Source organism: Bos grunniens, chromosome 8 (genome assembly GCF_055505025.1).
Source record: "Bos grunniens cultivar Pamir isolate PY7600 chromosome 8, Bosgru_T2T1.0, whole genome shotgun sequence".
Taxonomy (NCBI): domain Eukaryota; kingdom Metazoa; phylum Chordata; class Mammalia; order Artiodactyla; family Bovidae; genus Bos; species Bos grunniens.
In genome coordinates this window covers 23,905,740-23,933,734 of record NC_141172.1, presented here as the reverse complement: position 1 = coordinate 23,933,734, position 27,995 = coordinate 23,905,740, and the positions used below count along the sequence as shown (strand labels likewise).

The following is a 27,995-nucleotide window of genomic DNA, read 5'->3' as shown; positions in this document are numbered from 1 at the left end:
TTTCACTTAGCATAATACCTCCAAGTCCATCTCTCTTGTTTTATTGCTTGAAATCATGTGTCTTGATGTGGATCTCTTTGGGTTCATTTTGTGTGGGAATTTCTTCAATTTCAGGAAGTTTTCAGCCATAATTTCACCAAATATATTTGTAATCCTTTCCTCTCTCTTCTCCTTCTGAAAATGAATGAAAATGAAAGTGTTAGTCACTCAGTCGTGTCCGACTCTTTGAGACCATGGACTGTAGCCCACCAGGTTTCTCTGTCCGTGGAATTCTCCAGGCAAGAATACTCGAGTGGGTAGTCACTCCTTTCTCCAGGGATTGAACCTGGGTCTCCTACATTGCAGGCAGATTCTTTACCATCTGAGCCACCAGGGAAGCTCATATCCAATATAAATAAAAATTTTAATTAATTTTAAAAATAGATAAACAAGAAGGACCTATAGTACAGTACAGGGAGCTATATTCAATATCTTGTAACGACCTATGATGAAAATATGAAAGATATATATACAACACATATATGAATCGTTTTGCTATATACCAGAAGCACAACACTGTAATTTTTAAAATTATATTAAAAAGTGAGTCACTTGTAGATAGATTGCCAATCTGTGCCTTTTGATTGGAGAGGTTTTTTTCTCCATTTAAAATAATTACTGATAAGGAGGAACTTACTCTTGCCACTGTTATTTGTTTTAGGTGTCTTACAGCTTCTCCTGCTCATTACTTTCATTACTGCCTTTTTTTGTGTTTAGGTGATGTTTTTTATTCCTTTTTTGTTGTTGTTGTTGGAATACAGTCTACAAATATTTAATTTGTGGTTGCTCTTGGACTTACATATAACATTCTAAAGTTATAACAGTCTAATTTTGATTTATAGCAACTTCAAGCACACACAAACTATTCCTATAGAACCTTTTTCCCCTTTATGTTAATAATATAAGGGTTACATCTTTATACACTGTATATCAACTAACAGATTTATAATCATTTTTAATGCATTTTGTCATTTAAATCCTACAGAAAATAAAAAGTGTACACAACAAAAGTATAATACCAATTTTTATATTTCAACATGTATTTATATTTTCTGGCCATGTCATATGGTTTAGAGTTACTGTCTCACATCTTTTCATTTTAACCTAAGGGTCTCTCATGTATCTTACTGTCAAGTATAGTGGTTAATGAACTCCCGCTGATCTTATTTGGGAAAAATCTTACGTTTACCCTCATTTTTGAATGACAGTTGCACTGGATATAGAATTCTAAGTACATAGTTGTTTGGTTTTTTTTGTTTTTTTTTTTTTCCCAGCACTTTAAAGATATAACTCTATTACCTTCAGCCTGTAGGGTTTCTGCTGAGAAATCATCTGCTAAGCTTGTTGAGAGGATCTCTTATACCTGATGAGTCTATCTTGTCAATTTCAAAATTCTTTGTAAGACAATTTGATTATAATGTCTCAGGTCTGTAGTTTTCATCAAATTTGGGGATTTTTCAGCAATTATTCCTTCAAATGACTTCCCTGCCTCTTCCTCTCTCCTCCTAGGATTCATAGAGATAAAATCCGTATGTTGGTCCCATTTTCTTCATTTTCTTTCTTTGAGCTCCTAAGACTCAATAACATCAATTGAACTGTTTTCAGGCTTGCTAATCGCTTTTTCAGTCTCCTCAAACCTGCTGTAGAACTCTTCTCGTGAAATTTTCAATTCAGATAAGTATTTTTTGGCTCCATATCTATTTTTATAATTTCTGACTTTGTCAATATCATTTTGTTCACATAACATTTTTCTGATTTCCTTTCTTTATTCATTTTTTGCTTTAGATCTCTGAACATGTTTGTGACAGCTGTGTTAAAGAAGTCTTTAATACATGTGATGCTGTGTTTCTTTAGGGCTGGCTCTGCCACTTTACTTTCTTCCTTGAATGGGCCATGATTTCCTATTTCTTTGATGTGCTTATGACTTATTACAGGAAACTGGGCATTGAGAAAAACAGACATCCCTCCCAGTCTTTGAATACACTTTCTCTGTGCCTGTGTATACCTTCACTGATTAGCTGGGTGTTCTCTGAACCTAGGGATCAGCCTGAGATGAAACCTTAAGGTCTTCTGAGGTCTTTTCTGAGCATGTCTTACCTGGGCCTGCTTCTGACTTTCATAATTCCTCTTTATACAGCTGCTCTTGAACGTCTTAATTTCCAAGTTGGTCTCACCTCAGGTTGTCCTCAGGGTCTTAGGTAGTCTGTTGCATGTCTCCATCTGTGATCTCTTGCCCCAAGTGTCCATAGTCCCCTTGCAACTTTCACACGTAGGGGATGGCACTTGACACCTGAGTTAGAAGAGACAGAGACCAGTCCTTCAGGTAGCCCTCTGATAGGTTAGAACACTGCACACTGCAAATAGGATCTTCTCTGCTCCCTACAGATGGTGGAAGAAAAATGGGCTGCTGCTACTACGTCTAGACCAAAACTGCCTTGCTGGGGTTTGGGCACTAGAAAAAACAGACATCCTTCCCAGTCTTTGAATACACTTTCTCTGTGCCTATGCACACCTTCTGGAGAAGGCAATGGCACCCCATTCCAGTACTCTTGCCTGGGAAATCCCATGGACGGAGGAGCCTGGTAGGCTACAGTCCATGGGGCCACTAAGAGTCAGACACAACTGAGCGACTTCGCTTTCACTTTCATGCATTGGAGAAGGAAATGGCAACCCACTCCAGTGTTCTTGCCTGGAGAATCCCAGGGACGGGGGAGCCTGGTGGGCTGCCGTCTATGGGGTCACACAGAGTCGGACACGACTGACACGACTTAGCAGCAACAGCAGCATGCACACCTTCACTGATTTCACTGGGTGTTCTCTCAAAACTCTACAATTTTTCCTAGTGTTTTGAAGACGGATTTTTCTTTATTGGGTATTTCTAAGTTGCTGTAGGCCTTTAACTTTTTCAGAATTCCTGTAAGATTAGTTTAGCCAGTTTCTGGCAGCTTTTTGATGTTTGTGTGCAAATAAGGACTTAGAGCTACCTACCCTGCCATTTTGCTGACATCCTCACAATCAGGAATTCTTGAAGGAGTGCGTCTAAGAGCCCTATTTCCTCCTCTCTCGTTTGTATCTCTGTTCATTGCTGGTTTGACTTCAGTGCCAACTGCCACATTGAAACAGCCCTTTCCAGGATCACCAGTGCAGCCTATAAGTTCCCCTGGATCCTGGCCACTTCTTTGTTCTTTTTGATGCATTTTGATTTTGATACCACTGACCCCCTTTCCTTTCTGGAAACTCCTTTATTGGTCTCTGTGAATACATTTTCTCTCTTTCTCCTCTTCCCGCAGTTTAATTAGTGTCCCTTGAGGTTCTGCCTAAGCCTTGTCTCCATCTCATGCTTTCCCTCCCCTTGGGTTATACTGCTTGTGACTCCTAGCCACCACTCGTGTACTGACGACTTTCAAATGGATCGTGTTCAGCGCAGCTCAACTTTTCAGTCACAGATCTATATACCCCCCTGCTTAATGAACATACATATTTGCATATGTCACAAACATCTTCAAAACAAATGCTTACCTAGTTTTTCAGTCCTTAAACCTGAGACAGCTGGCTCCCTGTTACTCCTGAGAGTCAAGGCACCACTGAAGCCATGTGAATCATACTTCCATAGAATCACCTCTCCATTTCCATTGCCTTCATTTTGCTCAGCACAATTCGTTACCTAGATTTCTCTCCAGAATTTTCAACTCAATTACTACACTGCTGACAGAATGATCTTTTTAAAGAGTAACTCCGATCATGACACTCCCACTTAAAACCATTTTAGGTGCCTCCCTTCCCCCCCCCCAACAAAGCAGCATTCATAGGAAACCCAAACTCCTCAGCCAGCGCACAGTACTTCTCATGATGTGGCACGTGTTTTACAGCCACGTATATACTTCTACCTCTCATATAATTCTCCTGTAAACATTCCAGGGCTGTTTTTGCCATCATTCCTTCACACATGCTTTTATGGAACACATTCCCTACCCACGACAGGTGCCTCATAAATGTGTTGGATAAAAAGAGTAAAGTTGAATTATACATGAAGCCAGGTTGTTAGAACTGAGAAGGTGGTCTTAGTTCTACTTCGACTAAAACCAGCATGGTTTTCACAGACTTCAAAGAGATAGGAAAATGAAGGAATAGATCTTTGCGTGACACTATTTCAAAAGAATTTTCTTGTCAAAAACTTACCATTTTCATTCTTACAGGAGAGGAATATGGAGGTTTGGTGGGAATCTATGGTTTGAAGCCAATCCAAACAATATCACCAATGCAAAATTACTAACAAGATTTTTGAGATCAAGCAGTTCCCTGTTCTTTTTGTAACGCCGTAGCCTTGTTACTGTTTAACATGAGGTTCATGGGCCAATGATACTGGCGTCACCCGAGAGCTTTTAGAAGTTCAGCATGGGGGAATGAAAAGGTGTGGGAACAGATGAGGAATTCAACACAACGATAGAAAATACAAGAAGGTACCAAACAGAAGTCACAGAGCTGAAGAACACATTAACTACACCTCTAATGCAGACTAGACGAAGCGAAGAAAGGATCAGTAAACGTGAAGTCAGGGCAGTAGAACTCATCCAATCAGAGAAGGAAAGAAAGTAAGTTAAGCTAGATTAAAGGGCTTGCAGCATTATATAGGTCCCAGAAAAAAAGGAGCAGAAACCCTGTTTTAAGATATAATACTGAAAAATTTCTAAACCTGGGGAAAGAAACAGACATCCAGGTCAGGAAACCCACGGGGTTCTAAGTAAAATGAAGGCAAAGCAATCAGAACTAGTTCCACAAATATATGGCCAATTAATTTACAACAACAGAGCCAAGAACATCCAATGGGGAAAGGACAGCCTCTGCGATAAATGTAGTTTGGAAAACTGGACCACTACCTTACACCATGTACAAAAATTAACTAAAAATGGAGCAAAGACTTGAATGTAAGGCCTGAAACCATAAAGTTCCTAGAAGAAAACATAGGTGGTACGGTTCTTGACATCAGTGTTGGTGTTGATTTTTTAAAATCTGACACCAAAATCAAAAGTAACAAAAGCAAAAGTGAAACTACATCATACTTGAAAGGAAATATCGATGAAATGAGAAGGTAGCTACTAAATGAGAAAATGGTTGCACATCATATATCCAATAAGGTTTAATATCCAAAATATATAAAGAACTGATATAATTCAATAGCAAATTTTTTTTCCATTTTAAATAAGCAGAAGATTTGAATATATACTTTTTCAAAGACATACACATGGCCAAAAGGTACATTAAAAGGTGCTCAACATCAATTATCAGAGAAATACTAATCAGAAACACACTGAGATACAGCTTCATACCTGTCAAAATGGTTATTATTGAAAAGCCAAGAAGTAACAAGTGTTGGTGAGGATGTGGGAAAAAGGGAGGCTCCTACACTGTTGGTGATAATGTAGACTGGGGCAGCCACTATGAACAACAATATCAAGATTCCTCAAAAGATTCAAACTACCATGTGATTCGGCAATTCCACTCCTGGGTATTTACCTAAAGAAAATGAAAATGCTAAGTTGAAAATGTATCTCCACCTTCATGTTTTACTGCAGCATAATTTACAACAGCCAACATATAGAAACAACCTACACATCCATTGTTGGCTGAATGGATAAAGACAACGTAGTGTGTGTGTGTATATATATGTGTGTGTGTGTGTGTACACACACACACAATGGAATTTTATTCAGCTATAAAAAAGACTAAAATTTTGCCATTTGCAACAATATGGATGGACCTCAAGGGCATGCTAAGTTAACTAAGTTACACAGAGAAAGATTGGAGTAGGAAATGGCACCCCACTCTTGTATTCTTGCCTGGAAGATCCCATGGACAGAGGAGCCTGGTGGGCTACAGTCCATGCAGTCACAAAAATTACATGATGGCGCACGCACACACAGAAAGATAAATACCATATGATCGCTCTTATATGTGGCATATAGTTTTTTAAAAAAAGCTCACAGATGAGAACAGATTGGTGGTTGCCAGAGGCAGGGTGTGGAGTGTGGAAATAACAGGTGAGGAGGTCAAAGACTAAAAAGGAAAAATAAAATTTAAAATAAAACAGGATTTCCGCTTGTAATTTTAAGGGTTAACAGCTTCCCTGTGAATCCCTAGGAGTCCAGATACTTTCAAGTTAAGAGCCAAGGGGTATCTGTCCCCTTACCCTATTCAAATAGCAGATGTTGGCTAAGGGCCTGCTGCTTTCTCATTGTACAGACATCACTGTTGGTGGGAATATTTACCATGATAGGCTGGCTCTGCCAACCCTGGGAAAAGCTTAACCATCTCCATCTTGTTCAGCCACCTTTGGTTTATCCTGGAGGAAATGAAACCAGAGAAAGGAAAGAAATGATCATTACTTTAATGAATTCAGCAAGAATAAACCAGATCACCCTCTGGACTGGAGGAGGGAAGGGGATCTTGTCTAGAGGTCTTCAGCTCTCAAGTTTACCGCCACACCCCTAGCACACTGTGTCAAGTCAGCTTGCACATGGTTCTCCTGGGAGGCAGCTGACATCTCTGACCACCTCCACACCACCATTAGCCATCTGCTCAGTGGTAAAGAATCCATCTGCCAATGCAGGAGACAAAGGTTCAGTCCCTAGGTTGGGAAGATTCCCTGGAGGAGGAAATGGCAACCCAATCCAGAATTCTGGCTTGGGAAATCCAATGGACAGAGGATCTTGGTGGGCTACAGTCTGTGGGGTCACAAAAGAGGCAGACGTGACTTAGCAACTAAACAGCAACAACAGTGCGAGAATGCTCACAGAATTCAGCAGAGCTAACCATCCCACTGTGGCACTAGGAAAAGGAAATGTGATGGATAACCTTTAAATTGGCCTAGAGAGAGGCAAAATCAGTGATCTGACCACCTCGAACAAGCCCCTGCACAGGGGTCTCTTGCCCCACGCAGCCTGGGCATGGCAGCCTGTCCCATGGCTGGCTAACACGTATGTCACCTTTTTCTGCTTCCCAGTGCAATGGGCCTTGCATCGGGCCTCGCCTTGCTGTGCAGCACAGACAAGTCTTCTGCCAGACGCTGGATGGCATCACCTTATCATCAGAGCAGTGCAGCGCCCTTCCAAGGTAAGAGAAAGCCACAGACCACCCCTTCCCCAGCCCTTGTGTCAACAGCGCAGAAAGACGACGGTGAGTGGACGTGTCTCCTCCAACCTCCCACAGCGGTCAGACACTCTTCCCTTTTACCTCCACCCTCTCCAGACCACTGGACTCCTAAAGGGAGACAGCTCGGGGTGGCCTCATGCTTATTGAATGGGCCAGGCTGGGCTTTCCTTGTTCGGAGATGAGAGCACAGAGGGTGCTGTTCTTCCGAGGAGAATAGCTGGCACAAGAGACTGGCTCTGGCCCCAGGGTGGACAGGAGGTCAGGTCCACAAAGGGGGCACCAGAGCCCAAGGGCTCCACCAGCCTCTCCCTCTTGTCCACTTCCCTTTAGAAGTTACACTGAGCCCCTTGTCTCCAGGTCTCCGCCTACCATTCCTACCCAGCCCCCAGCCCTTCTCCTCCTTCCTTCCCTGGGGGTGAGGGCTCATCACCCCCGCCCCTAAGGTCCCAGGCCCTGAGTACAACTCTGCCGGCCCCCAACCTGGTGGAGCTCATTCTCAGATCATGCAGTGACAGAGACGCTGTAGAGATGAGCAGACAGAGGCCCAGTTAGAGGAAGGAGTCTTCTGAGACCCTGCAGCTGTTCAGGAAAAGAGATCAGAACCCAGGGCTGGCAGCACTGGGAGTTCTTGATAGACGCCTGACAGTCTCGGATTTACAGCCATGTGTTCACAGCTGTCTCCCCTGATCCGGCCCCCAGAGGCGCAGACCCTAACCCTGCCACTCCCACTCCCCTGGCACAGGCCCGTGAGCACCCAGAACTGCTGGTCAGAAGCCTGCAACGTGCACTGGAGGGTCAGCCTGTGGACCCTGTGCACGGCGACCTGCGGCAACTACGGTTTCCAGTCCCGGCGCGTGGAGTGCGTGCACGCCCGCACCAACAAGGCAGTGCCCGACCACCTGTGCTCCTGGGGACCTCGGCCAGCCAACTGGCAGCGCTGCAACATCACCCCCTGCGAAAACAGTATGTTCCAACCCCACAGAGCCGTCTGCAAACTCCCCACCAGGCTTCGGGTGCAGCGGGCAGTCCCAGGGACGGAGCCTGAACACAGGGCCGTAGTCCCACCTTCCCAGGGATCCTGAGCCAGGGCCGGAGTCAGGTATTTTCAGAGGGGTGCACGCAGGCAAACAAAGATGTGTGCAAGGATGTGTATACATGTGTCTAGGCCACAGAGAATGGCTGGGTGTGGCCCAAGGGCTCCATACTGGCCCCTGAGAGAGCCAGGTGCATTTGGCTAAGTGCTGGATGAAATCATCCTCCGGTTCACCTACAGTAGTTTGGCCGCGGTACTCCCCTGGTGGCTTAGACAGTAAAGAGTCTGCCTGCAGTGCAGGAGACCCAGGTTCCATCCCTGGGTCAGAAAGATCCCCTGAAGAAGCAGACGACAACCCATCCAGTCTTGTTGCCTGGAAAGTTCCATGGACAGAGGAGCCTGGGGTCTGGCAGGTTATAGTCCATGGGGTCACAAAGAGTTGGACACGACTGAGTGACTAACACACACACACACACACACACACTCAGAGAGGACAGCTAAACAGTGGCTCTTGGGGAGCAAGCACTGTTTATACCTGAGTAGCAAACAGAGCTGCTCCCACTCAGCCGACACTGCAGCCCTTGCGGTCTGCTGCCCACAGAACAAGGACCTGATGACCGCGCCCTTCTTCCCCGCCCTGGGTATGCAGGGGCCATACCCAGGGTCTGATACTCATTCCTTCCCTCAAGTCTAGAACCTCCTCCTCGGCCCAGCACCACATTTGTATCCCAGTTGGGTGGGGACCTATTTTTTCTTCCTTTGGACCCAAAATACATTGGAGATGCTTCCTCCCAGGGACAGAGACAAAGCATGAGGCAAAGAATAGGAAAATTTGAAGTCTTGCTGTGCAGTTTCTCCTCAGTCAGGGCCTCACTGAGTCTCAGATTCCCCATGCTGAAGAGATATCCTCTAGACAGACAGTCCCGCTGCTGCTTCTACACAAGCAGGTATTGCCTGACCCATCTTTGCCAGCTCCCACACTCAGGACCACTGTTTTCCATGAAAATAGTTGAGACCTACTGCGTTAACCACTGATGTGTGCAGCCCCAGTCCACGTCAGTACTGAAGAACCATGTAGCCTGTGCCGGTACTGAACTAGGACGCCAGTGTAGGTAAAGAGTAGAGAGGCTGGCGGGAGAGTACAGCAACCAAAGCTTCACAGGGAAGGGAAGAGTCACAGTTCAGGGGATGAGGCCACCACAGGCAGGCCTCACCTGCACGCCCCCCCCCACCCCGAAGTGGAGCAGAACTTAGTCCTTCCGGGAACCATCTCGAGGAGGAAGAGCTTCAGGTACCCAAATGCCATGGGAAAAGGGCACCTTGCCTAGGAGGTGAGGCAGTCCCTACCACCCTCAGGAAGGAAGGGGGCCGTCAGAAAGGCCCAGAGCCCCAGCATTCGGCGCCCAGCTGCAGCCTGGGGAGCAGATGGCCAAGTTCCGCCAGAGCAAGGCCAGTTCAGAGGTGCTGGACAGCGGTGGCCCTTCTAGCACAAGAGTCTGTCCCCAGAAGGCACCTGGTGGCCACGGATATGACGAGTCTGTGTTTCACATCTCCTTTCTGTCCCCTTTCCCAGCGGAATGCAGAGACACCACCAGGTACTGTGAGAAGGTGAAACAGCTGAAACTCTGCCAACTCAACCAGTTCCAATCTCGCTGCTGTGGAACCTGTGCCAAAGCATGAAGACAGGGCGAGGCGAGAACACTACCCTGGCCGCACAGAGGACTTATGCAACCACCTTGGACAGAACTTAAGCTTTCTTCATTTTATTTATTTATTTGCCCCTCCCCACCCCTATACACACAACCCTCTTCGACCTCCTTCCTTGCCCCCTCCCCAGATGTGATGCCCCCAGCATGTCTGCTCTCAGTTGGCTGGAGGACAGAATGAGGGGACAGGACAAGGATGGAGGTCTGAGGAGGCTGCAGAGCAGAACGGGCCAGCCAGCAGAGCCCCCTGGCCAGCTGGCTCCCTCCCAACCTGGGTCCCAGAGAGACCCAGGAAGAGGCCAGCGTAGCCCTCAGGACAGCAGGGAGCCAGAGCCAACAGCAGACGAGAGAGAGGGGCAGAAGGGTAGGCGCCTGAGAGTTTGTAAAGCATTGGTGTTGACTCTGGACAACCAAGGTGTCTCTCCTGGCCAGGGATGGTCAAGACCAGGGAGGGGCAACACCAGCCATGCTAAAGACCCAGCCCAGAACTCAGCTCTTCGGGGTGGTGGCGAGGGGTCAGAGCAACAAGAACTCAAAACACTGTAGGGGGTGAAGGGAAGCCAATCCAAGTAGCTGAAGTGCACGGTGATGCAGAAAATGAAGTAGGGAGGGCAGGGACAGAAGCACAAAGAGAGCGGTGTGTGCTCCTGAGGGAAGGGGACAGCAGGGAATAAGCAGGCAGCTGGTGAGGTTCTGAACCCCAAGCCCACATGCCTGGTGGACCTCTGCGGGGTCAGGGGAGGCTATGGGGCTCAGAGCTCTTCTGCCCTTGGGCCCAGGCTGCATGCAGGAGCCATGCCCTCTCTAGGGTGGAGAGGAGTCCCCGAGGAGGCTCACTGAACTTTCTGACCACACCCCCAGGGCAAAGCTGGTGAGACAGCAGGGCCTAGCTGTGCAGTCATGCCACCCCTGGCGTCTCTAAATCAAGAGTCCCCCAGCCCGGAACTAACTGCTGACACAGGCCAAGGTGTTTTGATCATGAACAGACTGGGTTTCCTACCTATAAGGTTTTTAATGCGTCACTGAAGGGCCAGGGACTAGGGTCAACTTGTCAAAAACCAAGCCATTAATCAACTTGTTAGAGCATCCATTAGGTCAGAGCAACCACTTCCTTCCAGAGCTGACCAGGTAATGGGTGGGACCACAGCCCCATGACAGCTGCCCCTGTATTCAGACAAGAGGTGTGGGTGGGGCCAAGGGGCACAGCAGCAAAGCCGAGGAGTAACTAAAGCTGCCCAGAAGGTCCTTGAAGGCTTTTCAGCCATACCCTCCATACAGTGAAATATGATATACTCTACCAGAATTAATATACCTCGGTTTTGCTAATTCGGTGTGGGCAAAGCAGCATACGCACCCCACACCCTAGTCATGCCATGAGCTATGGTAGAGAGGCTGCAGTAGCAAGTCAAGTGGCAAAACTGAAAATCTGGGACATTTTGGCAAATTGCTCGTTCAGCAGAGTGGTTTGGGGCGAGTGGTTTTGGTCTGCCCCCCACCACAATGGCCACCATTTAGTAGCAGCTAGAGCAGAGCAGGGTGGCCAGAGTCACTCACCCCTCACACAGACTGCCCCGCGCCACATATACAGACTCGCAAAATGCCACTCACCTCAGAGGCCACCACTGACATCAGGGCTGTGTTTTCCAGCCAGCCTGGAAACAAAAGTTGGGGTCGGGGGAAGACATTATGCTTGTGTCCTCCCCAGGTGAGCTGTGGACAGTTAAGGTGGTTTCCTCACCATAATAATGGGCTCTGAGAAATCATGTTACTAAAAATCAGTGTAATTTTTATTTAAAATAAAAGAGAATGTCTTCTATGTCTGTATATCTTTTGTGAATATTTATTAGGATTTCTTGTATAAAAAAGTGCAATATTAATAATTGTACATTGTCTTCCAGAAAAAAAAAATAAAATATTTGGGGGACTTTTTATTAACTTCCTGCAGCTGTGTTCCTGTAAACTCAGTGGCGATTATTGTATTGTTCCTATTTTTAGAAGAAGCTGATGTTTAACTCTGGATCCACCCACTGTGTACAGAATACATTGTAATAGTCGGCACGGGATGATGGGGCAATAAGAGGGGATTCGTTTGTGACACAACAGTCATGCACGGAATGCGGAAGACAGATTCCATACTGGTACTAATGCGGTTGGTTCTTTCTAGTTCAACAGCTCTGGAAACCCGGTGGCCAGTATTTACACTTCCTGAGCAGCGGAGGTCCTCTAGCCTGGCCACGTGTCAGGCTGTAGCAGGTGAAGACGGCCTTCAGAGCAAGCCCAGAGGACCGAGGTGTGGGGTGGGAAACAGCATCCTCCTTGCATGAGATGAATGTACATTTACTGTCTGTTCTGTGAATCGTGACTCAGCAGCACCACAAGGTCATTAGGGCTGCTGAAGAATGTGGGAGGAGGCATCTCCTCCTCTAAAACACAAAACTGTATTTATATATTTTTTTTTGTACAGATAATACAGCTTATTTATTTAAATCTTGTCGTCCGAGTCTCTATTAAGCTCAGCCTTCCTATCTTGTGGGCAGGAGGGGAGGGGGTGAGGCTGGTTCCCAGCCACTACTGTGAGTTTAGCCAAAATGGAAGAATTGCAGTTTTCGGCTTTGCCTAGAAAGCTGGGGGGCCCGTGCCTGGAAGAATTAGTCCTGTAAGTGAACCCAGAGGAGCTAAATATCCACAAATTGAGACGAGTGCTGCCCTTCACAATCAGCTCATTTACAGCCCTGTGGATAGGTATACCTCAGAGAGATTTAGGATTTTGTTCCAGACCACTGCAATAAAGCAAATATCACACACAAAAAAAGGAATTCACATGAAGTTTTTGGTTTCCCAGTGCATATAAAAGTTGTATTTATGCTATCCTGTAGTCTATGAAGTGTTATAATAGCATTATATCTTTAAAAACAATGTACACAACCTTAATGATAAATCCCTTTTTGCTAGAAAATGCTAAAGATCAGGTGAGCCTTCAACGAGTCATAGTAGGAACAAAGATCCCTGATCACAGAGCACTGTAACAATGATGAAAATTCTGAAACAGTGTGAGAACTACCAAAATGTAACACAAAGACACAAAGTGAGCAAATGTTTGAAAACTGGTGCCAAGAGGCCTGCTCAGGGTGGGCTTGCCACAGACCTTCAATTCCTAAAACAGAGTATCTGCAAACCACAACAGAGCAAAGCACAATAAAGCATGGTATGCCTGCAGAGGGAAGACGGGAGCCGCAGCACCTTCAGGAAGAAGAGCAAGCACAGGCGTCTCTGGGGTGTATGCAGACTCAGGAGCAGGAGCCTCACTCCGGGTCAGGCTTCCTGCCCCCAGGGGCGTGCACAGTGCATAGTGACTACATGCCGAAATCCTGGGTGTACACCCTCATCAGGGCCCCCATCTAAAGATCACTACCACATTTCAATCCTCACATGAACCCTATGATTATCTCCACTGACTTATGGGTAGACAGAGGCCCAGAGAAGCCCAAGGTCACCCAGGATTCAAACCTGAGCAGTTTGGTTTTTAGCCAGAGCCCTGCCCTTCCCCATGAGGCCAGCCCCAGCTCCTCTGCGCGAGAGCCAACACACGTGGCCACCCTGGTGCGGGCATCATTCTCTCCTGCTGCCTGGAGGTTGGCAGAAGCCAATGGTGTTAATAGAGACGTTGCCTTTGCATCCTCTAAAACCAATGCTCCTGGCATTCGAGGGCTCCCAGCTCCCCCTCTTTTTAAAGCATTTTAATAAAGCTACTAGAGAAAGTGCAAAAGAAAACAAAAGCCTGCTTGTAGAGTTCTCTATAAACAGGCTCTGGTGAAAGGGCAGCATGTCCCCAGGCCCAGACGATGCCCACACAGGGACCTTTGTGAGAGACACTCCAGGGGACCCCAGCCTGAAAGCCCAGCTCCAGCCTGTTTCAGCCACTCAACCCAGCATGTGCCAATCTGTTCTGCAGCATAAATGTATGCCAGCAAGCTCTTTTTGAAATTCCAATTATTTTCTAAGGAGTCGTGGGTTTCGCTTTAAAGAGAAGACCAGTGCTAGCACAATAAATATCACATACCAGCAACCAAACCAAATGTCCCCCAGAGACGCCCATGGAGCGGGCGGGAAGGAGAGTCGCCAGAGGGAAAACCTAAGACGGCTCAAAGAGTGGGGAGGGCTCAGACAGAATGTATGGAAAACTTTCCTGCCAAAATCACAAAGCTCAGCAGGGGGGAAAAAAGAGATCCTGACCGAGATGCCACCAACCACAGTGTAAAAGTTTAGAATCTTAACCACGACCCAGTCCTGGGATTGTAACTCCTCATGCAAGGGTCCCCTGCTTGGCCTCAGAAGTTTCCATCTTTGACAGCATGAGCTCAGAAAATCTGTGGACCCATCAAGACCAGAATGATCAACAATCATCAGCACTCTCTTGCATCCCAGCTTCCTCACCTTTAAAGAGAAGATACCTCACGTGACAGGTTGTTGTAAGGAACAGGTTAATTCCTGTTGAGGAAACAAAAGAGTGCCTAGCCTATCACTGACACATTCATTGAATGTTAACTGCTATTAACATCATCCAAGCTACCTTAGAGAGATGTGGAGATGAAGGGCAGGGCTGGCAGAAGGTTTATTTCACATTACTTCCCACTGTCAGCTTTCAAAGACTCTCGCCTATGTTTTCATTTTCAACTGAGAAAGACATCAGCCATTCCTTCAAAGTTCAATACCAGACAATAGTGTAAACAAGAGAGGTATTAGGGAACCAAGCTCTATATCATGAAAGAAAATTTGATCCCTCCATGTAGCAACTCAATGATTCACCAAAATACTGACAAACTTCCAGAAAAACTTCCCAAGACAGATACGATTTTATAATCCCAATGGACAACCTAGTCTCAATTCAAAATACTCAAATGTGCACATAATTGCCATTTCCTTCGGTTTAAAAAAAATGGAGAGACAGTCATTTATGAACAAATATACAAGTTGTAAAAACTAAAATTAAGGATATCTTACCAAGTTGAGGGCCATAGACAGCATGGTGGTATCCTCTCACTTCATCCTACAAATGAGATCAAAGGAAATAATCCAATTTTAGTAATGCTTCTCAGCTAAAATGAGACAAGACAGACCTCAATAACCTATCTGTGAGACTCCCCCAAATAGGCAAATTCATCTACAAAGGGTAAGGGAAGACTGAGGTAGAGAGAAGGATGAAGCTTTGGAGAAATAAGCCAATGAAAAGCTTGATCTGTTTGGCAAAATAACCACAGAAGAATAAATGAGGAAACAAAGCAAGGTGACTCCCTTGGTGTTTTCTGTCTATGCTCATTTTGTTCCATGAATGAGCTATGATTTAAGGACTTCAAGATTCAGAGTCAGAATGCATTAAATGTGAGTGAAATCAGGGAAGGTTACGTATCCATGTCCTATACTGCCAATGGAAAACATCGGTGTTGATGCAAGCCTTGAAGTAAATAGTGAACAGTTGAATACCCAATGAGTTCTACCAACCCTCTAAGGTTAATCTAAAATTGTTGTCTGCCCCTCACATATCCCTCCTGTCCACCTGAAGATGCTTTCACAGGTCACATTTGTGTGAGCCGATGAGCCAAACCTTAGCTTCTTCCTCATAGCACCCCAAGGTTTTCAACTGTTTGTTGCCACCCTAAAAACTGGAAGGCAGGTATTTGTAACCAAGCCTCTGCTAAGAACTGAGCCACCACCTCCTCCATCAGCGAGAAGTTTACAGCTTCAATCAGATGGATTCTGTGAAGCACCTGGTCCCCATCAACCACGTGTGTCACGCTTCTGATAACACAATATACAGATGTCACTCACCTCTGCGTTTTCCAAAGGCAAAATCCATCTTCAACCAACCATTTCCCAGGCTGCTCCTACAGATGTGGTTTATATATGTATAAACAGAAATCAAATGTGTAGTTTTTATGTAAGTGAAGAGAAAGCTGACAGTGGGGAATGGTTCTCCTGCCGAACATAAATAATGTTTGCTTAAGCACAACGTTGAGGAGGGCCTGAGAGATCGCACGGTCAGCGTCCAGACCAGAAAGCATGCCTGGGAAACCTGCCCGCCTCTCCAAGATGACATAAACAGCCCTCCTCCAGGCCTCTGTGATGGCCAGGGCTGACCTCGCTCCAAACCCCACAAAGGAGAGTAGACAAGCTGTGAACAACTTAGTTGCCAGGTGAGCAACTCTATGAAAGCCTGAATGGTCAAGGCAGGGAGGCGAAGTAAGTCATGAGCTTGGTTTTCTTCCCTCAATCCCCACCACCATTTTTCAAATAACAATGAAAGGGCCAGGAGATGACTTAGCTGAGGTCAGGCGAAGGATGGTGAAGGATGGTGAAGTTGGTCGTCAGTCATCCAGGTGGCCTGGCCCCACAGCTGGAGCTCAGCACATCACCGTGCCAGACACAAAGCAGGTGCCAGGCTCGTGGGCCAGTCACTCCTGAGCTGCCTTTCTTTGCCTACACTGGCCCTCCCTACCGGCACGAAAACAGGCAAGACCACCAGCTGAGAGCACAGCCCCTCGACCTGGACCCTTCTGCACGGTGAAGTTCCTGGCCCAGCTGGGATGGAAAACCATCGAGCTGTCCATCCAGGCCTAGTGGGCCTCACTCTGCTGGCCCCGCCAGGCAGTCGTCCGTCTCATCTCATCTCATCTCCGTCTCCCTCATCTCTTTTCCCATTACATACCTTTCCTCTCCCTCAGAGTCTGACCAACTCTATCTGTACCAGCTCTGTGCCAGGCCCAGGCCAAGCCCTGAAAACACAGGGGTGAAAGCCTCCTCCCTGTCATGAGCCCAAAGGAGCTCAGAGTCCAACCAGGAAAGCAGATACATCCCACCACAGATGCCAGTGCATCCTGCTTCTCCACATTTGGGGAATTCTCCAGCCCAGTTTTCTTCTTCATTTGGTTCTTTCCACAGTCAGCAGGCAGGGGTTGCTTTTATTCCTGACTCTCTCCCACTGGGGCTTTTGCAAAGGTATCCTGACTGGACTCCTTACATTTGTTCTGTCTCCTCCAATTCACTACCCATATAGCAGCCAGAACTAATGTAATATTGCCTGCAAACACATCAACATAAACTGATGGCTGTCTGCGGAAGAGACTTAAACCACACCCTAGGGCCAGCTAGCTCATGTTTAATTGTCTAATCATAAATCTACTCTCCTGCAAGCATTTCAAATATTGTTATCTTCATCTGCACCAGAGGGTCTGTTAATTACCCAAAGTTCATTAATTACACATCAGTGAATTAGTTGTATTGGCAGATTGGAAAGGGCACACAAGCACCACAGCCCTTATAAACAGTCTAAGTATCCAGTAAACCCAACAGCCTGGAGCTCCAAGTCTACCCCCCAACTCTTGCTTGATCTAACCAGAGAAGGTTTGGGCTGATTTTATCATAAGAACATCCACCTTGGAATAACTGTCAGAGTGCCTAGGGCTGGAACAATAGGACTTATTCAAGTTCACAGAGCACTGGGCAAGCTTGTGGGCACTTTATGCTCGTACCTGATATGCTTCCCTGGTGGCTCAGATGGTAAAGAATCCGCCTGCAATTCAAGAGACCTGGGTTCAACTCCTGGGTCAGGAAGATCCCCTGGAAAAGGGAGTGGCTACCCACTCCAGTATTCTTGCCTGGGAAATCCCATGGACAGAGGAGCCAGGCGGGCTACAGTCCATGGGGTCACAGAGTCAGACACAACTGAGAGACTAACACACAAGCCTAATATCAGAATTTGGTGTGAGATGGTTTCCACTGAAACATACCACCTTAAGGAATGAGGCGGTGTAAGTGAAAACTGAGAGCTCCAGCCTTTTTTTTTTTTTTTAATAATTTTATTTTTAGCGGTGCTGGGTCTTTGTTACTTCACGGGCTTTTCTCTAGTTGCGGTGCTCGAGCTTCTCGTTGCAGTGGCTTCTCTTGTTGCGGAGAACTGGCTCTAGGACACATGGGCTCAGTAGCTGCAGCTCCCAGGCTCTAGAGCACAGGCTCAACAGTTGTGGTGCTCCGCGGCATGTGGCATCTTCCCAAATCAGGGATCGAACCCGTGTCTCCTGCATTGGCAGGTGGATTCTTTACCACTGAGCCACTAGGGAAGCCCTCTAGCCTTTCCTGATGGAGCTCCTATTTTCCCAAGATAAACTAGAAATTATTGGTCAGCCAAATGGCTTAAATTCATTCACCAAGAAATCTCAAAAGACGATTTGGGTTACACCAGTCCTCTGTTCTAAAGCCTTCTACACCTTCCTACTGTTGTCAGGATAAGGAACAGACTCAGTGAAATGCCCCGAGGCACCCTGCAGCAGCCCAGCCTCATCTCTGCGTGACTAACCTCAGCTCCCTGGAGACTCCATGTTCCATCTTCCTTCCCCTTCTCATCTTCCATGAGCCATGGAATGCCAACCACCGCAGCCACCACCACTTACTCTTCACTTGTGAGTTGTCTTGGCACCCAGGGCAGGGAAAATATGGAGGCTTTAAGATGTTTGCTTCTTAAAGATTTCCTAATTTTACAGTACTTTCCCCCACTGCCTTACAGCCAAGGTAGAAAGCTGAGGCTCTCAGTCCTTTGTCAGGCCACAGAGACACAAAATCAGGGCCAAAGGTAGGAAACCCTGTGATCACAAAGCATCTCTCCCCCCTCTGCCCCCCTTCTCTTCCCTCGTCACACACATCCACTTATTTCAGGGCCAAGTTTGGACTTGTGGCTGAAAAAAAATAAAATGACGATTATTTACCATACCCCCTCTTCTAAATAGAGTGGCTACCCACAAATGCTTCTTGTTTCACTGAAAAGATGATGATGGGTGAAAATAAAGAAGACTGCAACCAAGAGAAGATGACACTGTGTAACCCTATAAAAGGATGAAGAAATCCTGAAAGACAAGATCTGGGTGACTGTGGCTGGAGGGGCTGGGGAAGAGGAGACAGCGGAGCAAAGTGGGAAGGTGAGGGGAGTCCCACATCATCAGGATAGTCACAAGCTCCAGGGAGCCATCACCATTCTCCAAGCTGACTCCCATCCTCTCCTCCTCCCTCACAGCACCCAACACAATTATAATTACCTGTCCAATCCTGGTGATCTTCTGGGAACTCAGAAGATCTTTCTTTCTGTACTTCAGGAAAGAACCCAATATCCCTATAAAAGTTGTAGGGGAGGAAGGAGGGCAGAAAGAGGACACATTTCTAGAAAACCCTAGGATGCTCCAGTCACCCCTGGGCTACTGGATCCACAGTGGCGAGTGGAAGTGCCAGGCCCTCCTGGCTGCAAGGGCCCTCCTACACCTCACTGCCCATATGAATGATGGTCCCGCACTCAGACATCCCAGCCCAGCCTCCTCGACCTCAGTGGATGGCAGCTCCATCCTTCCAGTTACTCAGATCGAAGGTTCTGGAGTCATGCTTGATTCCCTCTTCATCTCACTCTACCTTCAGTCAGCCACTCCATGTGGTCTACCTTCAGAACATGCCAGGATGGGCCACTATTCTCACTGCCCCCAACTCCACCAGCCAGGCATCTTTCTCTAGGTAAGAAGCCCCCTACCAAGCCCTGCTGTTACCCTGGCCCACTGCTGCCCCTCAAAGCATGCGACAGGGTGACCACAGTGACAACTAATAGAAACCTGATCCGGGCACTTCCCAGTTGCAAGTTTAACATTGGCTCGCCTTGGAGTAAAAGCCAGATTCCCGGCGGTGGTCTCTGCACCGGCCTGGCCCTGGCCTCGGGACCACTCCCTGGACACACCTGGACTGAAATATGCTCATGTCAGGGCCTGTGCTCTAGCTATTCCTAAGCAGCCTTCTCCCTTCCTTTGAAACTCTCAAGTCTCCCTTTCTCAGTGAGGCCCACCCTGACTACTCCGTTCAAGACACCCTGGGTCTCCCAGAACTCCCAGGTCCTCTTAATCCTGATGACCTTTTCCTTTTACCATGGCTCTTTATCACCTTCTAAGTTACCATACACATGATACTTTTTATCATGTGTTTATTATTGCATTTACATTATATATTATACATTATTAGATATACATATTTGTTGTTGTTTAGTCACTAAGTCGTGTCCAACTCTTTTGCAACCTCCGTGGACTATAGCCTGCCAGACTCCTATGTCCATGGGATTTCCCAGGCAAGAATTCTGGAGTGGGTTGCCATTTTCTTCTCCAGGGAATCTTCCCAACCCAGAGGTTAAACCCACATCACGTACATTGGCTGGTAGATTCTTTACCAGTGAGCCACCACGGAAGTGCATGTTAGTTTTACAGTATATTTTTGTTTGTCTCTCCCCGACTAGACAATAAGCCCCACGAAGGGTAGGATCTGCATCTTCTCTGTTTACTGATTAGCCCAAAGCATCTAATAAATATTTTCTGAAGAGATGACTAAATCTATGTATGCACGTATGTACAGATGGCAAGAAAAGGAGAAGTGTGCCCAATGCTGTGACAGATGGGGCATCCTGTCCCTCCTAGTGCTGGAGCTAAGACAGCAGTTGTGGGGCAGAGGGGAGAGGGAGGCGTATCCAGGGAGAGGGGGCACATATGACGCGACGTGTGGAGGGAGAAGGCAAGGTTCCTGAGCGACCACCCACCAGACCAGGGACTCACTGGATGCAAGCTCGCTGGGAAACTGGAGAACGCCTACAGGCTGTCTGGATGGGTCCCCCGGGGGTGCCCCCGGGGCAGGAGGGTGGTGAGAACTGTAGCTGACCCAGGAGTCTGGGGAAAGGGCTGCACAAACACTGTCATAACCTCAAGTCAGATGGACCCCCGGGGCAGCCAGGCACGCAGAGGTAGGACGTACAGCCATCACCAGAGCCCAGGACGCTGCCTCCCTTTGAGAGCTCATAACAAAACCAACACAGTAGATGGACCGTATGTTAGCAGATCACAAGATGAAAATATATTTTTCCTTGGAAAATCCCAAGGGATCTTTTTCTAGAGTCTAAAGTGATTATTTTAGACTGAAAGCTTAAAATACAAAAAATCTCTGCAAATAACCTTTATCTCTGGATATAATCATTCCTTTTTATATATTTGACTTGTAAAGCAAGTGAGCATCATGTAAAGAAGTCCTATTACAACTTAATCCATATTTTTATATCTGTGTGTGAGTGTGTGGGGTGTGTCCAGAAGTAATTCGTAAGTCTGAATGCTAACTCAGTACTAGGTACAGTGAAGAATCACTCATACAGACATAGTTCTTTCCATCTTATTCTTTCAGAGGCCACACACCTGCAAACTGAATGGCCCCTTGAACACTCCAGGGGCCTCCCTGGCAGTCCAGCGGCTGTGCTTCCTCACTTCCAACACAGGGGAGCATGAATTTGATCTCTGGTGAGGGAACTAAGGTCCCACTCGCTACACAGTGTGGGCAAATAAAAACTTTTTTTACATACAGCATTCCAAATTGTGTTCTTTTCTCTCAACCTCCAGCGTCTCTTGCTTCTATCTAACTAGCATCCTCCTTCGTCCAAATCCAAGATCAGATCAGTCGCTCAGTCGTGTCCAACTCTTTGCGACCCCATGAATCACAGCACGCCAGGCCTCCCTGTCCATCACCAACTCCCGGAGTTCACTCAGACTCACATCCATCGAGTCAGTGATGCCATCCAGCCATCTCATCCTCTGTCGTCCCCTTCTCCTCTTGCCCCCAATCACCCCCAGCATCAGAGTCTTTTCCAATGAGTCAGCTCTTCGCATGAGGTGGCCAAAGTACTGGAGTTTCAGCTTTAGCATCATTCCCTCCAAAGAAATCCCAGGGCTGATCTCCTTCAGAATGGACTGGTTGGATCTCCTTGCAGTCCAAGGGACTCTCAAGAGTCTTCTCCAACACCACAGTTCAAAAGCATCAATTCTTCGGCACTCAGCCTTCTTCACAGTCCAACTCTCACATCCATACATGACCACAGGAAAAACCATAGCCTTGACTAGACGGACCTTTGTTGGCAAAGTAATGTCTCTGCTTTTGAATATGCTATCTAGGTTGGTCATAACTTTCCTTCCAAGGAGTAAGCGTCTTTTAATTTCATGGCTGCAGTCACCATCTGTAGTGATTTTGGAGCCCAGAAAAATAAAGTCTGACACTGTTTCCACTGTTTCCCCATCTATTTCCCATGAAGTGATGGGACCGGATGCCATGATCTTCGTTTTCTGAATGTTGAGCTTTAAGCCAACCTTTTCACTCTCCACTTTCACTTTCATCAAGAGGCTTTTTAGTTCCCCTTCACTTTCTGCCATAAGGGTGGTGTCATCTGCATCCAAGGCATCATTCAAAAACATCTTTGCTGTTCACAAGGTTTGTTTTACAAATGTCATTTCCTCCAATGTCCTGAGCAAGGCTGTGAGTAATTGGCCAAGTTACTTAACCTCTCTGAGCCTCAACTCCCTGCCTGGACAGGAGAATAACAAACACAGCAGGGCTGTGTGTGGATAAAATGAGGTGGTGTGTGCTGGTGCTGTGGGAAATTGACACAGGAGTTCGCACTTACGTCCACTGTCCCATGCGTGAACATTCCCAGGTTCCCTGGGCCTTGTACTTGGCTGTGCCATAACCTCCCATTTATCAAGAAGCCAAACAACCTCAGTGGCTGGTCAGCAGGATGTTTCAGCACTCAGAGCTGACCCCGAGGCCCGGCAGAATCCACTGGGTTTCTGCATCATCAAAAAAAGGTCCAACCACATGTTTGCAAGCGTGTGTTGTACTACATTCTAAACTTCTTTGAAAAAAAAAGTGCAATGATCTCTTGGCAGTGTTTCTCCATGTATGCTCCAATGGGTCTTGCACAACAAAAGGACTCTGTTGTCAGAGTTGGAAACTGTTGTTTCCTGCTCAACATCCATCCCTTGCTTCCCTGGAAACCACATCCCAGTTTTCTCTGGGGCAGCCCCCTCACCCCAGCTCTCCTACAGTTCATGTAGTTTTCATGGGATTGACCCCACATGTGTATACACTGCTCAGTCCAGGGGTGTCTGGGTGATCCTGGCCCAGAGAATGAGTATTTTCCATTTCTCTGGCCAGGGCCATCAGTTCAGGGAACAGCATGAGACTCAGCCAAGCAAGAGAGACTCAATTCAGGGAAGTTTACTAGAACCACTGGAAAGGAGAAGCACTTTAGCTAAAAGGATGCTGTAAACTCACAATTGCTGGAAACTACTATGTAGAAAGGGCCTGAGAAGGCATGTAGAAAGGGCCTGAGAAGGCAATGCAGAGGGAAAGAATGCTCCTATGACAGCATTCAAGCCCCTGGTTCCAGCTATGCCTGAAGGCCACAGACAAAGCTCTAGACCGCTCAACCGCCTGAACCAACAAATACTCTTTTTTAGTTTGAGTACTTGTAATTACAAGAATGCTAATTCACGGCCTGGAATATACAAAGTTAAACAAGGTGCCTTTACTATAGAAAGTGAAAGAAAGTGAAAGTGAAGTCACTCAGTCGTGTCCGACTCTTTGCGACCCCATGGACTATAGCCTGCAGGCTTCTCCGTCCATAGGATTTTCCAGGCAAGAGTACTGGAGTGGGTTGCCATTTATAGGGCTTCACAGAGACTTCAAAGGATCAAAACGCATCATGCATCTCCAACAGGAGGATATAATAGGCAGCCTCTCCCTGATCTACATGTCCAATGAACATATTTGAAGACCATATCCCAGGGCTGGTATTCCACAGAAAAGACATTGGGCTGATACACATTACCTGTAGGTTAACCTTATATTAAAATACTCCAAATCCCCATTCCCTTTTATTCTGAGACAAATGGGAATTTATTTTTCTAACACTGTTGATGCATTTACCCAGACTTTTAAAATGTGTATGATTTTTTCTTCTTTTTACTAAATTGGGGTCATATGCACAAACTGTGGTGTATTTTCCAGACTCAATAAAATATGTATGCACATACGTGTGTGTGTGTGTGTGTGTGTTATACTGGGATGATTCATGAGCTGCCATGCTTTTGAATACTGCATTTTTTAATAGTCTTTTTTTTTTTTTTTTTGGCCTCTAGTCCCAGTGCCAAGCTATTAGTTGTCTGTGCTTTCTGTTCTAAATGTGTCATACTAGCAGCAGTCTTTCTCACTCTTCTGTGGGCTAGTAAACAGGGAAAAAACTCATTGGAAGTCCGTGTGTGTGTGTGTTTTTTTTTTTTTTTTTAAAGTGGAGGAGAGGGGCCAATATGCTGAGAGTGCACGCTGTGTAAAGTACCTGAGTTTCCACACATGAAATGCATGTCAATGACTTTGGCAGCTTACAAGATGCTTATTTCCAGGTCTTGCCTCAGTTTTGGACAGCTGAAGTTTCCAAATAACTGACCTCTGAGTGTAAGAGGTGTTACAATGCTTAGCCAAGAATTGAGTCTCTCCAAGTCAACAGTAAGCACTGTGCCCTGCTTAGAAACTCAAGTGAAAAGTTTTGTTGTTTTTTTAAGCCCAAGAGAGCCTATTGCCCAAAAAATTCCATTTCTTAGTTTATAAGTCATTCACTGGCATAGATGTGTCAAACTGCAGTCATTTTACAGGCATTTTGTCTGCCTTAAGCAGCTACTCGCCTGTTTAAAGGGTGTTTGCAGGCTCCTCTGTTTTCTGCTCCTATAACATGAAATGCCTTCCCAGGTGGCACCAGTGGTAAAGAACCTGCCTGCTAATGTGGGAGACGCAAGAGATGGCAGTTCGATCCCCAGTCGGGAAGATCCCTGGAGGAGTGCATGGCGACCCACTCCCATGTTCTTGCCTGGAGAATCCCATGGACAGAGGAGCCTGGTGGGTACAGTCCATGGGGTCGCAGAGTTGGACATGATTGAAGTGATGTAACATGCATGCATTGGGGTCACATAGAAGAAACCAAGCTTCACCCCATCATTGAAAGAACAACCTTGGTCCTGATGAGGTAGGCAGGTCACAGGTATACAGACAGGCTGTCTGGTTTGGGCAGCAAAAGCCCAAGAAAATCAGTGTTTTAGATTCAGCCACAGGAGTGAAAAGTTCCTGAATCCTTTCAGTTAGCATCAAGCTGTGTTTGCTGCCACTCCTCAAGACCTGACAAGGAAAAGCCATCAGTACGTCTCATATTAACACCCTAGGGCCCAGAGGCAGGGACCCAGGCACCTGTGGCCCAGAAGTAGGACTTAAAGAGGAGCCCAGCTTAGCACTACCCTGATGCCTTTTCCAGAATCCAGAGCACATGTTCTGAAAGGTTCACAGTCTCCTAGGCTCCCCCAGGGCACCCTCAAAGTGCGGAGCGGACAAGCACCTGCTCAGCCAGCCATGTGGAAACTCTGAGCTTGTCCGGCCAAAGAAAATGCCTCTGCCGGCCCCCACCCCCAGCGCATATGCTCAGAAGGGCCTCTGTCCTCTGCTTCAAGGTCTGAGGACCAGATGTGCGCCTGGGTGATGGCCTGGCAGGTCTGAGGAGCCAGGGGGCCATTTAATCCTCAATTAGGACCCGTACACATCCCACCAGCCCAGCTACTTCCTCACAACAGCTGCACAGCTGAAAAGCTCTTTTGGAGATTATGGATCACTCAGTGCATCTTCAAGCCCTAAATGACCAGATCGCCAAAAGAGAGCACCCCTCTGGGAAGGGTCTGCTGTGCTGATCCTATTGCCTTTGAGCAATCTGCTTCCCTTCTGCGTTACAGGTAGAAGTGTGGAAGAGGGTGGGGAGGACAGCTGCTCTGGTAACATTACTGCAAATACTTTTAGGGCAGTGTGACTACAAATGAAAAGGTATTTGGAGACAGAGCAGGGAGTGCTGGCTCCCTCGTCACCCCCAAGCAAGGCCCTGGCCAGGACTGATGCCCCTGGTGTCAGAACTGGGCTGTGGTTTCTGCTTCAGTAGAAGGCTCTCTCTGAGCCCCCAGACCCTCCTCCATGAAACCGCCGGTGATGTCTGAAACGGGTAAGGAGGACAGCAGCTGGGGCCGAGGATGGAGTGGGAGAATGCTGTCCAAAGCCATATGCACAGCCTTGGGGAACAGCCTGGGGTTTAGAAGGTAGTGGCCCAAGATCCAGGACTCTCTTCACGGCAAACAATAGCTGACCTGGTACGTATTCTATGCTGACTGCCCACGTTCACCTTTCAGTCCCTTCAGGGGAAAAACTCACCCTCCAGGTGCACTTACCAGTGGAGAAGACCCCAAGAAAGTCCATTAGTCTTGCTCCACCTTCAGTGGGCTCTCTGCCCAGGCAAGGGTGGCTGCCAACTGGAGCTCATCTCCAGCATACCCCCTCACATACACCATTCAACTCTTTTAAGCAATAATGAAATTATAAAATACCATAGTGAAGAAGATGGGAGGAGGGTCATCAGTGACCAAGGGTTTTCAAGAAAATGGAAGAAGGCAGGAGAGAGACTGAAAAACAATGACTGACAAGCGCGGAGCAGACAAGCCCAGAATAAAAATACCACAGGAATGCTGGGGCTGATAAGGAGTGGGTCTGACAGGCAGAATCTGGCAGGAGCTCAGGATCTGAAATAGCAGGTACCACAGAGAGCAGACGGACAAATGGTGCTAAAAGTGGAGCCTGCTGAAAGAATCACTGACAACGGGCCCTGCCTTCCCCAGCTTCTAGCCACTGTCTGGCCTAAGATCTTGGAGCCAAGGCCAAAAAAGGGGGCCCATCTTCAAAGACATTGACTCCTGCAAAAATGCAACAAGCAGTAGATTGGAGATTGGTGCTATGTTTCTATCATAATCGGGAGGCCAACTGGAAAGGGGGGGGCTGATCTTCAAAAAATCCAAGTGATGTGCGAGAGTCTTTAACCACACAGGCAGTCCTCATTGTAAGGTGAACGAGGGAATGAGAGGTGCCCTGGCCACCTAGGCTGCTGACACGAGGCTGCCCTGAGCAAAGCACAGGCAGGAAGACACCATCACTGGCAGTGGCATATCCCAGTAGATGCCCCCAGTCACCATATCACAAACCAGCAGGCCACACTCACTCCACCAGAGTCTCCACACCAACTAACCCCACCACCTCCAGCCCATCTGCCTCACCCTGAGATCCCACTTTCTTCGAGCAGAATAGATCTTTCCCATCTTTGAACTGTAAAAGCCCCGCCTGTTCGCTTCTCCAGAGTCTCAGCCCAGAGCATACTGGATTCTGCCCTGGAGCAGGTTCCCTGCTTGGCCATACTTTTCTGTTTGCATTTGATTTCTGGTCTCTAATAATTTTTCTTTTATAACATGCTGAAAGCCTTGGAAACCCTGGAATGTGGTAGGTGATTAAGCTCCGACTTCATTCCCACAAGTGAGAAAGGCATGAAATAAATTATGTGTGTGTATTTCAAGAGAAGACAATGTGTTTGAAGTCTTCCATCATCAGAGTTTGTTGAATAGGATGCTATGGAGTCTTCGAGCAGTGTGCGCACACATGTGCATGGGTTTTCATAACTGTAAAAGAATCTTTTTCCAACAGTCTCTTATATGGGAGCCCAATACATAGAACTGATTACAAGAAGCTGCCATGGGAGATCCTGGGATGGAAATCAAGGCCCCATCAGCTCAGATCACTGTCTTTTCCTTTCTTGTGGCCCTAGTAATGTTCTTAAATGACATCTCCAGGCAGCACAGTTACCAACCTCAACTCAGAACAACTAAAAGTAAATGAACTATAAGAAAAAAGGAGGTATTTAAAACTATATAAAATATACAAAATTTAAAATATGAGCAGTGGGACTTTCCTGGTGGTCCAGGAGTTAGGGATCCACCTGCCAGTGCAGGGGACACAGGTTCTATCCCCGATCTGGGAAGATCCCACATGCTGCAGAGCAGCTGAGCCCGAGCCACAACTACTGAGTCTGCACTCTAGAGGCCAAACCCCACAAAAGAGAAACTGCAGCAACGAGAAGCCCGAGCACCGCAACTGAGGACAGAGCCTGCTCGCTGCAACCAGAGAAAGCCTGTGTGCAGCAGTGAAGATCCAATGCAGCCAAAAACAAACAAATACTTTAAAATAAGTAAATAAAACGTGAGCAGTTGTCCTTACCTGCACACTTGTAAACACTGAACAATAAAATCACAGGTAGTCGCAGCAGGCAGAATTCAGCAGTCTTC

At 46.9% G+C, this 27,995-nt stretch overlaps 1 protein-coding gene and 1 long non-coding RNA gene across 9 annotated transcripts in view; one reads left to right on the top strand and one right to left on the bottom strand.

Annotated features, from left to right (window-relative positions):
• Positions 1-12,414, top strand: part of ADAMTSL1 (ADAMTS like 1) — a 1,112,438-nt gene extending 1,100,024 nt beyond the window's left edge. For all 7 annotated transcript variants that reach the window (XM_086414961.1, XM_086414960.1, XM_086414965.1 and 4 more), the window contains 3 exons: positions 7,040-7,149; positions 7,931-8,151; positions 9,795-12,414. In XM_086414961.1, coding sequence (XP_086271087.1) covers positions 7,040-7,149; positions 7,931-8,151; positions 9,795-9,901 — 438 coding nt within the window. In that variant the 3' untranslated portion in view covers positions 9,902-12,414. The remainder of the gene's footprint in view (positions 1-7,039; positions 7,150-7,930; positions 8,152-9,794) is intronic.
• LOC147366850 (uncharacterized) lies at positions 26-27,915 on the bottom strand. Of its 2 annotated transcripts, XR_015169496.1 has the most exons (5): positions 26,061-27,915; positions 14,929-14,974; positions 6,306-6,379; positions 2,137-2,329; positions 26-174 (listed from the first exon to the last, which is right to left on the bottom strand). It is a non-coding gene; the product is annotated as an uncharacterized LOC147366850 (long non-coding RNA). The 2 variants fall into 2 exon arrangements; XR_015169497.1 differs by lacking the exon at positions 6,306-6,379 and having other exon boundaries at positions 26,061-27,911.
• Positions 27,916-27,995: the final 80 nt, after the last annotated feature.